The sequence below is a fragment of the Chamaea fasciata genome, unplaced genomic scaffold, assembly GCF_029207755.1.
Source record: "Chamaea fasciata isolate MVZ Bird 193981 ecotype frontalis unplaced genomic scaffold, bChaFas1.0.hap1 SCAF_1, whole genome shotgun sequence".
Classification (NCBI taxonomy): domain Eukaryota; kingdom Metazoa; phylum Chordata; class Aves; order Passeriformes; family Sylviidae; genus Chamaea; species Chamaea fasciata.
The window spans coordinates 61,823,064-61,836,313 of record NW_027094086.1 but is presented as its reverse complement, the minus strand read 5'-3'; the positions used below and the strand labels follow the sequence as shown (position 1 = coordinate 61,836,313).

At 38.8% G+C, this 13,250-nt stretch overlaps 1 protein-coding gene across 1 annotated transcript in view; it reads left to right on the top strand.

The window, feature by feature from the left end:
- Window positions 1-13,250, top strand: part of TMEFF1 (transmembrane protein with EGF like and two follistatin like domains 1) — a 112,226-nt gene that overhangs the window by 59,807 nt on the left and 39,169 nt on the right. The window contains exons 2-3 of the mRNA XM_066184911.1: window positions 6,852-6,961; window positions 10,785-10,914. Of these exons, the coding sequence (XP_066041008.1) occupies window positions 6,852-6,961; window positions 10,785-10,914 (240 nt within the window). The remainder of the gene's footprint in view (window positions 1-6,851; window positions 6,962-10,784; window positions 10,915-13,250) is intronic.

Genomic DNA, 13,250 nt, shown 5'->3' with positions numbered 1-13,250 from the left:
AGAACTGTACCACCGGCTGCACCCAATATTTTGATGGAGCTGTCATGCAAACATTCGTCGCTATGGCACTTTTCCTTACTTTTTTTCACACTGAATAGAGTTAGTCTCAGGCACACTAGCAATGTGAATATTGCAGTGTGGGAGACTCTCAGGTTCAAAGCCAGTGCTGTTACCTTGCTGTGTGAGTGCTAGTTGTTAAAAATTGCTGTGGTTTCCTATTGTGTACAAGAATACTAATTGCTTCAGCAGCGTGTATGCATTCAGTTTTCCTCTGTTCAAAAAGGAGACTATCGTGATTTGAAATGTAAAAGTATAATCATCCAAGATAAATTGGACAGCACTTAAGCAATCAAAAGCTAATGCAGTCTTGTAAAAGTAGTTTTAGGGAAATGTTTCAAGCTTTATTCACTCAGATAGCACTTTCAAGAGCCAAAGTACAGCTTTATTTTTTCTTTCTGCACAATTGAGCATTAAATATTGCACTGAGACACAGCAAAACAGGTTTTGCTATCCTCTAATACTGCTTAAGATTGTTTTCAAAACAGCAGATTTGCCATCAGCCACACAAGACATCCATCAACTGACCAACTGAAAAATGTGGGAGTATTTGCATGCTGTTAGATTACAGTTGTCTATGGTTTTGTAGGGTAAATTAATTTTAATAATTTTGTTTCTTCTTTTATTTTTTTATATAACCTCTTGGCTTTCTCAATGAATTATTTTCTTTTAATTCAAGTCTGAGAGAAAATTATACCATATAATGCCACAAAAAGGACATTTAAAAGACTTTTAACTGGTTTAATTATTTAAAGCTTACATTTGTTTTAGATTTTCTTGTGTTGCATTTTCATTTTTCTCTTTTTCTTCTCTGATTGCCTTTATTTAAAAATTCTTTATGTTGTTCTTCTCTTTCAACTCTCCACATTTTTAATTTCTTATAAATTTTTTTTGCTTAACTGTCACCTCAAATCAATGGCAACAGCCATCTTCAAAGGGGATATGCAGTGTCTGAAGGGCATCCTTCTTCTCCCTGAATTATTTCCCAGTAGTTTGTCTTATTGTCTGTTTTCTTTTCCGAAAAACATAATTTTTCATTTGAACAAGATAGCATGACCTATTCTGTCTTGCTTTGCTTTGTTTGACACAAGCAAGTATTACTTATTTGGACAAGTAATTGCTAATTTTGTCTGAGGGGCTTGTCTGCTCTCTTTTTCTTCCCCCATAACCTATGACAATTTCTGAGAAGAAAATCAGCAAACATAAACTCTACAATGCAAATTATTGTGATTTACATAATCCATAACTGCTGAAACATGAGGACGATAAAATGCTCTGGAAAACATAATGCAGAGGGTTCTTTTTAGTTACCAAATAAATGGTAATCTCAGGTTTTGTCCATGATACACCCTTGCTTGGGAAAGTCGTGGTTCCAATGTTTCAGTAATATGTTGTTCTCTAACGGATGAAGCAAGAAAAGCCATTTTTCTCCTTCAGTTGCAGTGCTAAAGCCAGCAATGCCCAAGGCAGGCAACAAGGATGGGGAAGGGTCAAGGGTCTAGTCAGGAAGTCACACAAGGAGCGGCTGAGGTCACTTGGTGTGTTCAGCCTGAGGAAGAGGAGACTGAGGGGAGACCTCCTCGTGGTCTGCAGCTTCCTCACAAGGGGAAGCAGAGGGGCAGGCACTAATCTCTTCTCTCTGGCGAACAGTGACAGGACCTGATGGAAAGGTATGAAGGTGTGTCAGGGGAAGCTTAGGTGTTTTAAAGATATTTTTCCTAATATATTCCTTTCCTAGATATTAGGAAGTTCCCACAATTATGCTTTCTGTTCAGAGCCTGGTTGAAACAGCTTTATGAGCATTTGCATGACTTCCTGCAGGAACGGCTGTTCTGGATGTTCTTTGGAAATCTATGGGATGGAGCTGAGCTTGTAGATTAAGACATCTAAATGTAAATGTTTATGTATAAATGTGTGCATGCGAGCTAAGTGTCTGAACCAATGTCAGAGTCACTGTAGGTGATAGAAATCTGAAGTGACTGAAGACACTACCAGATGGGATGCTCGTATGTCTGCAAGGGATCGGTAGGATTTACAGGAGAATTGAGCAGTTTTGTTCTGAGCTGGCAGCAGGAGGTGAGCAGAGGTATTCCAGGGACATCCAAAATACTTCCCTGGATAATCTTTTTTGCAGTGCCACTCAAACTTGCCTGGTTGAAGTGGGCAGACTGTCCTTGGGAAGCATGGGATCAGAGGCCTGGCTCTGAGTATCTTCTTTGTTGTGCGGCAAAAGTTGTGACTGGTTTATTCAAGAGTTTGATTTAAGACTCAGGTTGTTACTGTATTTGTCTTGTGAGCCCCTCAACTTTATAATTCCCTTTAGAAGAGAAAGGTTTTGTTGGGTGGGATTTTTTTTCCTACATTAAATTCTCCATTCATTTATAAATAATTTGGCAAAACCAAAAAAAAAGCCAGTGATTCACCAAAGCCAATCCAGAGTCATAAGACTGACCTCCAAAGCTGAGCAGGTTGCAGGTTTTCTGTTTTCTGTTTCTCCTGACACCTTTTCCAGGCCCATGTTGGCTCAACTCAACTGTTCTTTCAACTTTGGGGGTTCTATTAAGTTGTAGAGTTACAGACTTTTTATGAACTGTCCCCGGTCTGTCCGTATGTATGTGTCTATATATGACCTCCATGAGAGGTCGTACATCCTAATTTAAAGCTTGGCTTCACAAAGAATAAACAGTTTGGAGGACAGAAAAGTCTTGCCTTTTCCCTCTAATGCAAATGGTGGAAATAGATTCCCCTAAGCAAAAGGCAACAAGGGGTCCTGACGCCTCTACTGTTTGGGATCTTACCCATAGAAAGAGAAAACAGATAGACAGCCAGGCAGAGAGAGTTTTTTCCTCAGAAACAGCTGTAATATTCACATGCTCACTTTCATGTGGGAAAGGCATTTTCTGGTTCCTTATATCCATTCATCATTACTATGTGCTATTGCCAACCCCAGGAGAAATATGAGTTGTGAAAAAGCAAAGCAAACAGATTTGTCCATCTTAGATTTTACTTTATTCTTGAGGTATCCAGATGGAAACAACATGTTTGATGTACTTAAAGCTACAAATTTGATTTCGTCTTCACGTTCAGCATTTTGACACATGTAATTTACCTTATAATAAGAGCCTCGGAGCAATGAATTTTGAGGTCACAGGCAAAAAGCCAATCAACAGCTACTTGTATCGAGCTGTATTTCACATTCTCTGAAAGAAGTCAAAATGGAGAAGGCTTTCCTCATTTTTAGTGATGTAACAAATTTTCACAAAGTGAATTCTTTTCAACAGAGGAAAAAAAGACAAACCCAGAAGACCTTACTGTGGGTCTTTGCAAGCTGCTCTGTGGCAGTCAGGCCTCGCACAACCAGGAAGTGTTTTGGCTGAACAGCTACTAGCAAATCATTTTTAATACCTCATTTCAGGTCTTTGGAGATTAATTTTATCATAAATTTGGAAGCCTGATTTAATTGTGCTAATTATATTTTCTCTTGGGAATTGATGGATTACTACCAAGCATATTCTCACTGTGCGTAATGAATCACACTGAGGCTTTCTCTTATTTATACCTGCTGAAAGTCAAGGAATAAGTTACAATAGGCATTAAAGAAACATGCAAGAGATTACCCTAAACCATTTGCTACATATTTTGCTCCTCTCATGGATCTGTTCTTACAATCATGATTCCGTTCTTCTGGAAATAATTGCGGAAGCTCTGTTTTAATTCTCTGTCTGTGGGGAATTCACTGAAAAGAGCACATTTCAGGCATGCAAGACATCTACAGTTCCTCCTCACATCACTCTATTAACATCCATCCACCCATCCACATGCATTCATTTTTAAACAGAATGCTGTGGGTGCGGAAGTAATTATAGCCACCACACTTCCTGGCACTTGTGATTCCATCAGATATAATCATGCACATGTTTGGCACCTGATTTTGCTGCTGCTGGAATTTGCCACTGAATGAAATAAGGGATTAGGTGACATCCTGTCACAGAATAAAGTTCATCTGTCATGTTCAAGTGCCAATCACCAGGATATCTTGTCTTTTGTACAATTTTGGAAAATCATGTTTTCTCCTGTTCTCTTCATGACCTTTTCTGCTCAGTGTTCATTCAATGCCACAAAGTTTATAATCAGTATTTATCATTTATGTGGAAAGAAAAACATGCCTAAAATGAAGTAACCATTAAAAGCACAGTATGCTTTCTGTCCTCTTAATTCCTCCTGTGCAATCGAAAAAAACCCCAGAAGTCTTTTTTTCTTGGGGTGAAAGAGGTTCACAGGGTCTAATTCTGTATCCCTATCTTCATATAATTTCTTACAGTTTTGTTCTGAAATCTTTGCCTTTCTCTCTGGCTTTTGCAGACAGAGCAACAGCTAAGCTACAGACCACTACATCCTGAGTTCAGCCTTGATACTGAACTCCTATCTGGCCTCTCTTTCTGAGCCCACCATGTCCTTCCCCTCTGCAAAAAAGTGAGGTCCCCTGCCCACCACTGTGGTGAAGAGGCTCCTTTCTGGATGTTTGTATGCCCTCTCCACACTGGGGGAATATCAATGTTGAGGAAAAGTCAGCGCTGCACTGCTTAGGCAGTTGGACATTGTGTAGACTCCCAGAAATTCAAGCAGGAGTTGAGCTGCCGAGGGGTTTCTTCTGCTGGTTGGGAGCACAGGGTAGGATGTTGCAAAGCACTGAGTCCAGCTAGCTTAGCTGAGAGTTGAACAGGGGGGACCAGCATCTCAATATTTTACTGACCTGATGAACACAGTATTTTGAAAGCAGTGCATGCTCTAATTTGACTGTATGGTTGTTCCTTTTTAGAATTGCATTTTCTCAAATGTGGTATCGCTAAAGGTGGACCTTTCTTTCAGATATGGCAATCATTCCCCCTTAATTAATTTTGATAGTTTGTTCATCTTCATGGGACAGATCTTCATGAAGAGAAAGAAGGGCACATTTCCTTCAGGAGCGAGTTATGAACACATTAAATTGAAAAGCTGCGATGTTCTGTCACATTAGCTTCGTCCCTACAATGCAGCAGTCACGCTTGATAAGTGGCGACATTAAGAATAACATTAGAGAACACAGGCACGGGGTTGTGATGGCAACCAGGATACCTATCTGCCCATTGTTACAGACAATGCCCTCCTCATTTATGCCTTTGGGAGTGATGGAAATACAGAGGGAAAAGAATCAATATGTTTCTCAGTTTTTTCTCATGGCTGACAAAAAAATTTGTGATTATAACTGGACTTTCCATTGAGCTGTAATCCCGTAACTTCAGGGCCATGAAAAAATACGTAATTATGCTATGTTTAATACAGAAGCACATGGCAAAAGTGGTAAAATTTATTACAGTAATTATTGTTTATTTATTTATTTATTTATTTATATAAACTATATGTGTGGGTGTATAATGTTACATAAACACACAGGAGCAGTTTTCCAGGGTGTCTATCACTGTCAAACCAAAGTGCTGATGCTGCTGTGAGGAGGAGGCTGATTGCCTATTTAAGACTCTAAGTGGCAGTGAGGATTATTTTCTTCTGCTTTTGACCTACCTTTCCCCATTTCTGAATGGCTGGTGTTCAGTTCTTTCTTTAAGCCAGTTTTCTGGATAGGGCTTGCTTATTAAAAGTCACAGACATTATTTTAAATCACACCGCTGTCAGTGAATCTCTCTAGTGGATCATGCTTGCCATAGAATCCTGAAGGTTTCTGGCTTGAACTGTAGCACAGATATCTTTGAACAATATCCTCTGATTTCACTGCACAATTAACAGTGTCAGGGGTTTTTTCCAGAGCCCTTGGTGTTATTTTCACCTTTTCATTGGAATCAATAGTACCAGCACTGTTCCCACACAGCCTGATGAGGTCACATTTAGGTGGACACTGGCCACTTCCATTATCCTACTTGTTCTTTCTTTTGCTCTCTTTCCTATATATAATTCAAGTCAAATACTTATTCAAAAGAATATATTTATTCTCTTTTAAAACTAGCCTTGGACTGTGATGTTCAAAAAGCGCTTTAATCTAGTTAGGTGACCTTTGTGCTGCAGCTAGTGCCTATGTAGTTGATGTGTAAAGCCCCTTGGTTTTCCTCTTGCCAGCTGTGCCTGTGCTGCAAACTTACGGTGACAGGAGCTGCCACTTGTGCTCCATGTTTTTATGCACAGAGCTAAGACACAGATTTCTGGTTCATTACTCTGGCTCCTACAGTGCAAGCAAATTATAATGGTTTAAACACAGTTGGGTTTATTTTTAGTCTGAAGGATAGCAATATGGCCATGGCAGAGACTGGAAAACCAGGCAGAAAAATTCTGATGGTTCAGCTTTTCTACTTCCTCAGGACCTTTGTGGAGAGTAAAGCAAAAAGAGGTAGCAGGTGAGAAACATGGGCTATAACCTGTGTGAATCTCCTGACTCCTAGGAACAACTTCTGTGGAGAAGAGTTTTATACTGTGGTGTCCCCATCAGGGGAAACATGGAAGAGAATTTGGGTAGTATGAACATGTGCTTTCTCTGTATCTGTTTATGTAGTGAATCGACATTTAGCCACAACCTCTCTCCCAAACAGGCAAAGCTGCCTGTGGGGAGCAGGACCTGCCCCAGGAGAGGAGCCCAGGGGCAGGGCTGAGCCCATACAGGGCAGCCTGGGGAGCAACTCTGGCACTTTTCCTTTAATTTCTATATGTGAGTAAGACAGCAGGGGTGCTTAGAGGGTTTAAGGACAAGGCAGTCCTCAAAATAACTCATCTTACAATCTTTTCTGTCTTGTTTCTCTATTTTTCTGCAGAGTTAAATGTAAGAGAATCTGACGTAAGAGTGTGTGATGAATCGTCATGTAAATATGGAGGAGTGTGCAAGGAAGAGGGTGATGGCGTGAAATGTGCGTGTCAGTTCCAGGTAAGGGCTGCTCACCTTTTTGTTTGCCATTTCTAACAAATATTTCAGGTGCATTGAAGTATTTGTAGTATTGTAGTATTAGTCACTGCTTCGAAAATTCCTCTCAGCAACAGACTTATGGACTCTTACCATAAGCTCCTTTTTCAATGGCACTGATTGGATCAGATAACAGCAGGGTCACCAGTGATTATAAAGGTTATGAATTAGAACAATTAATTAGTCATGCTCAGGTTAAAAAAAAAAAAAAAAAAAAAAAAGAAAAAAAAAAAAAAGAAGTCTTCAGAAGTTTTAAAAAGAAGTAAAAAGCCGGTTCAATTTTTTTGTCAGTTTTGAGTATTTAGTTTAGTGTTTTTGTAACTATCATGGCAATTCTTCTCCCCTCCTAGCACCAACTTTTTTAGAAAAAAATGCAATACAGCAGTTCTTTCTTTTGACAGTTTATAGCCAGGACAAATGTATGAAATACTATGTACAAGACTCACAGTAAAACTGGAAGAGCTGGCAGTTTTATCAGCAAACCCTGGAGTGGGCTTTCTTCCACTGTTTTAAAAATAATTGTGTGTTCTGTTTCCAATAAATAATAAATCAAGAGGAACCAGAATAGCAATGGTGTGTATGTGATCTTACACTGGTTTTGGATTCCAGTGTTTCGAAGCTGGCTTTTGATAGTGTGTTCACCTGTTCTGGGGACATTCTTCTTACTGCCTTTTAAAGGGAGAAAAAATTCTTATGAGAAGAGGCTTTATGATCTGTCTCAGTCTGTCTGTAACATTTATTCATGCAAAAGAGTAAAATCAAAGCTCAGTAATGATTAAAAAAGAAAAAAAAAAAAAGAAGGAAAATAAATACAACCCTAGGATAACCAAAGGTTTAATTTGTTTTCTGTAGGTGGTAAATTTTGTGACTTCTTTATAACCAGGTCTTGAAGACATAAAAAAGAACTAGTCCATGTGATAAACTGCTACTTTGTTTTGAAGAGTATATTTTTTACAAAAGTATTGTTTTTAAACTACTTGCATGTTTACTTGTACTTCTTGAAAAATTTATTCTATACTCTTAAGAAAGAAGTCTATGGGTGAGGAGAAGATACTGTGTTTTTGAGACATAGCAGGCTGAGAATCTTCTTGTAACTCTCAAACTTAATTGTGCTTACCCAGTTTGCTGCAAATAGCAGCACTAAAATTCCCAGGCAACACACACCCAGCCCAAACTGTTAGGCTCTTCACATGCAAGACTACCTGTGAGCTAGCTAATTTTTTTATGATATTGTAAAGTTTTCAAAGGAAAATAGACACATTAGTGTACAGTGGTTCAGCTGAAGAGGCACTAAAAGGAAGATGTGGGAATATCAGCCTGTTCTTCCAGAAGCGTTTTTCCTATTCATCACAGAGCATGTCATGGCAGCAAGAGTACTGCAGGATAAAAGGCCTTTTGCTGTATTTTGGATGAGTTTTACAAAACCTGAATGTAGAACCGATCAACACCTAGTGAGTGTGTCATGAACCAGTGGGGGACGTAAGATGGGTGAGGTGGGTGAGCAGAAAGAGAGGCATCATGGGGCTCTTTTCTAATCTCAGTAAGAAAGGCTTGACAACAATCAGGTTAATAAGATAAGGACAGAATAGGGAAAGGAGGAAAGTTACAGTGAGCAAATCTTACAACCCATTCTGATGTTGAGAACTCTGAAATCACACAGCACTGGATGGATTTTCCCATGGCACACTGTGCTGAGCAGATCCTGTGCACAAAGAGGTGCTCTCCATTTCGGCCATTTAAGGTATTGGAGGACTTCCTCAGAAGAAAACATCTTTACTGCCAGAGGGTGCTCGCAGGAGAACTTTGGGCTGTACTGTACCAAATCACTAAAGGCGTACCAAACTATAAAAAAGGAATCCCTTTACTTTTTATTTTCTATCCTCAGGGCAGAACCTGCAAATTTAAAACATCACAAAGAGAGTTAAGAATTGAGAATTACCTATTGAACAGAGAATTGTCTATTGGAAAGTATTGTCCCCCTCAGGAGTTGCCGGTTAATTACTCTCTAGAAATGACTGTTCTGCATGCCATGTGACAGGACTAATGGCTGTGGTTGAGTGTCTGAGAGTTACTCACTATAGGAAAGTATTACAAAACTGTTAGAAATCATTTTTAGAGCTGGCAGCATGATTTATTTCTGTCCATACCTGCTTAGCTCATTCTCCATTGGTCATCTATGGCAGGATGACGAAGGACTGGAGGGTAATACCCTTCAAAATTATGTTTTAAGATTTCAGTATTTTGGCCTTTATGTATGTCAAAGGACAAAGAAACTGTTGTGGGAGACAGTCTCATTTGGAATTTGGAGAAGAAACTCTTGTTTATTTTAAGTAATTTTAGCTTAAGTAATGTTATTTCTGCATGCACTCTCACGGGTTGAACTATACCAATTTAACCATAAGCTTTGTGTGGTTAAGTGTAGCAATGTATCTGTATAACAGGCCATTCTGATGCACCAACCAAACTGGTTGTAATATTATCAAACCACCTGCAGTTTTGTTGTTAGAGCTCTCAGGAATTCATCAAGGTTACTGAGAAAACAACACGATCAAAAATTAGAAGAAAGCCTGAAAAAATGTCTGCAAAAACTGTAAACCCTAGACAGGGGAAGCAGAGCGTGAGGATGGAGGCTTGACCAATTGGATGTCCTGAAGGATGTGTGCCTGCCTCATGAAGAAGCAACTTAGCCAACCCAAAGATGTGTGCCCACATGAACAGTAAACCTAGAATCTATATCTGGCATGTAATGTAAACAATAAACTGCTTCTGTTAGAATCATATTGATTCAGTTATTCAGTGGCCCATTTCCCCCCTGCAGTTAAGAGATTTGGTAGCTACTCTGTATTTCATCATTGCTTCTTGGTTTTTGTTTTCGCTTGAGTTCTTTTTGCATTGGGGTGTTGAAATGCAAAAGGTGTCTGACATTACAGTTACCACTGCATCCCCAAACAGGGCAATATCTCCTTTTCTGTGCTGCGTAGCAGGGTTTGGATCTCCAGTTCAACAGGAAGTCATGCAGCACTCTCGAATATTGGGCAGATTGGTGGTCCCAGCATCTTAATGAATGTTATGTGCCCAAGGGGTTTATAGTCCATTTCTGTTCGAATATAAGAAAACAGCAAAAGGCAGGTAGCTTCTGCAAAAGCTATTCTGAATGATAACTTCTCCTTTCTTCCTTCCTTTCTTTAATTTGTATCAAATTCTACTAAATTTAAGATTTAAATTTTTCAGTGTAGTAATAGAAAAGCATTATTATAGTTGTTGACCAAGTAAAAGACTCATGATGTTCTTGAATTTAATGAGAATGGTGATTGTTTCCACCTCCTTTGTAAGATTGTTCTAACCAAAAAGGTCAGAAAATCTCCCCTTAAGCACTGTTCTCCTTAAATTCTCCTTTGTTCAGTTTCATCCCCCTGAGCCTAGTCATTCTTTCTTGTATTATGTTGAAGAAGTTTTCTCCTTCCTCAGTGTTTATCCTTCAAATACTTCTAGATGCCTGACATATTCCCTCTAGCCAGTACAAAGTCCCACCATAGTTATTTTGTGCTTTTAATCTTTCCTACTGAATTCTTATGTTCAGTCCATGTGGAGTTAGACTATTATTTCAGTGATCCTAGGGGAATACATATAGTGATACTGAAAAACTAATATATTTCAAATCATTCTTTAGCAAAAAGGGGTATAAGATGCTGTTAATAACACAACTATCTTCCTGTATATTAATATGCAGTTGAGATTAATCACTTGATTTCTGTATGACAGGGTTATTTTATAATTTCTTTTCCAGTGTCACACAAACTACATTCCAGTTTGTGGATCAAATGGAGACACTTACCAAAATGAATGCTTCCTCAGGAGAGCTGCTTGCAAGCACCAGAAAGAGATAACAATGGTATCAAGAGGACCTTGTTATTCTGGTATGTAAAACATCACTTTGTTTTATGGTTAGCTCTAGTTTTGCCCTTAATTCCAGCAATTAAAATTTTTGTGCTTTTTGTAGAATGAAATAATGTGGAAAGCCTGAGTCCTCTTTAGGAGTGGGACCTTTTGCTAGAAGAGAAATCTGATATATCTTCTGCTATACTGACAGAATAATAAATAAACATTACAAGTTGAAATACTTTATCTGAGAAACTAGATTATGAATGCTTCTGTGGTGCTTATAGAGGAGCCTTGATATCCATCAAAAGGTTTTCAACAAATTTGGAGCAGACTCCAGATTAGCCATTTCTTTAGGACTTTTATTTCTTGGGTATACAGAATTAGTGTGGCATCCAACAAGTGACGCTGATCATCCTGACTGCCACTCTACTTGTATCCAAGGCATCATCTTTGACTTTGGGTCATTACATTGAAGATACACGTAACTTAGAAAATCATTCTACCTCACATTTCTAATGAACTTGCCTTTTTTGTCGTTCCATACATTTAAAGGATAGATTTCCCACGTTTCCCACATGGGACAGGTTTTTACTGTCTTGAATATTACGACATGCTCTTAGACACAGCAACTTTAAGCACCAGAGGTGTTCTGAACCTCTGGGTAGATTCAAAGCTGGTGAGACCAGACACATGGCTGGCTTTCTCAGAATGAAATTAAATTGCTCAGTAGTGTCAACAACTGCAATCTTTGGTACATAAATAATGCACACAAAATATTAAGCTGTGGGACATTTTTGGATCCGGAATGGTTGCTCAGATTAATCTAAACAAGCTTACTTCTATATGGCGGCCAAAAGCGTGACTGTGGGTCAGATGCACACTCCTTACTAATTTTATATTGGTTAATTGCAATGACAATTTAGAGTAATCAGGCCTGAAGCTCTCTGGTAGCTGAAGAATCTTATCTGGAAATTAGGGTAAATGCATGTGCAGGGTACCTAGTCCAAGTCCTCACTGCTGCCAGTCCCAGTTACCTCATTTAAATGAAGCGTGTTTCACACCAGCTGCTCTAAGGCCTTTGATTGCACCACAGATCTATCCTGAGACCAGGCTCATGTTTACTAAGGTCCAGAACAATCTGTGTTGTGGGTCCTAATACTGAAGGAAGCCTGTGGTTTTTTTGCCCTGCTCAGAAGCATAATTCCAGCATCCCTCAGGCAGATGACTGCATCTACTGTCTTTCCCAATCTCCCACCTGTAAGTTATCTCCAGATGCTGCAGAAATATGAAAAAAAATATAATCTGGTTTTGGAGGACTCACATATTACTATAACAACATCCAAGAAATATGAATGTTTGAACTGAGGATGTATAAGTAAATAATATCTTTTAATTTCATGCCTAAGTCATTTTAAGAAATGGATGTACAGCGTAAAAGTTTCTTTCTATCACTAAGCAAAACTCTAAGATAATGTTTTAGGAACAACAAAAACTCTTTGTTTATATATGCATTCTACTCTACTAAGAAAAAGAAATTTCAAAATGAAAAATCAATTCTTCTCAGCCTCAGGTTGCTGGCAGCTAATTGCTACATTATTCGGCTAGTACGCGAATTTTTTTCAACCCTCCTCTTCTTTTCTTTAAGTCCTACATAAAACCCAGGAAACGCAGCGTAATTCTTGGCACTTAGTGTAACAGATCAAGAAACATGCTGAAACACAATGGTCCAGAAAGTACTGAAAACACTTTTTTGAAGCAGAGGTTCTGATTCAGGCTGCATACTGCACTTACACTGTTAAGTGCCTCGGCAAGGCTGCAGTAGAATGGTACCTGTTGCTCCCTGAGTGTCTGATGTGCTTTAGGTGGCATGAAAATATTGGATGATAAAAGCCATCATCTGGAACCTCTCCATGCCCTGCCAAGACAGTGACATATTTGTGTTCTTGATCTGTTACACGTATAATGGAGAGCCAGATACTCCAATTAAAAGATATTTTGTAGACCTCCATTAATTTTCACTGCTTGCTTTTGAATTTGCTATTAAAATGCTTTGTTCTAGGGCATCACTGGGAGGTGAGTACAGATTCACTGGTTTCCTATCAGAGTTTTGTTTTTTTCAAAGCAAAGCTTCATCCTGGTGAGATGCACCCAAGACAATAGGATGAAATTCCTCCTCAGTGTTGGAACAACTGCTTAATATTTAAAATATATCAGACTTCTGAATCTCATACAAGAATAAAATACTTCCCTTTTGCTAGGGATTGATACCTTCTGTAGCTATGGCACTAGAACAGACTACACTGAGTGATTTAGTCACTAAATCATTATTCTGTTTCTTGGCAGGTAATATTTTGATTAAAATTTTACAGAC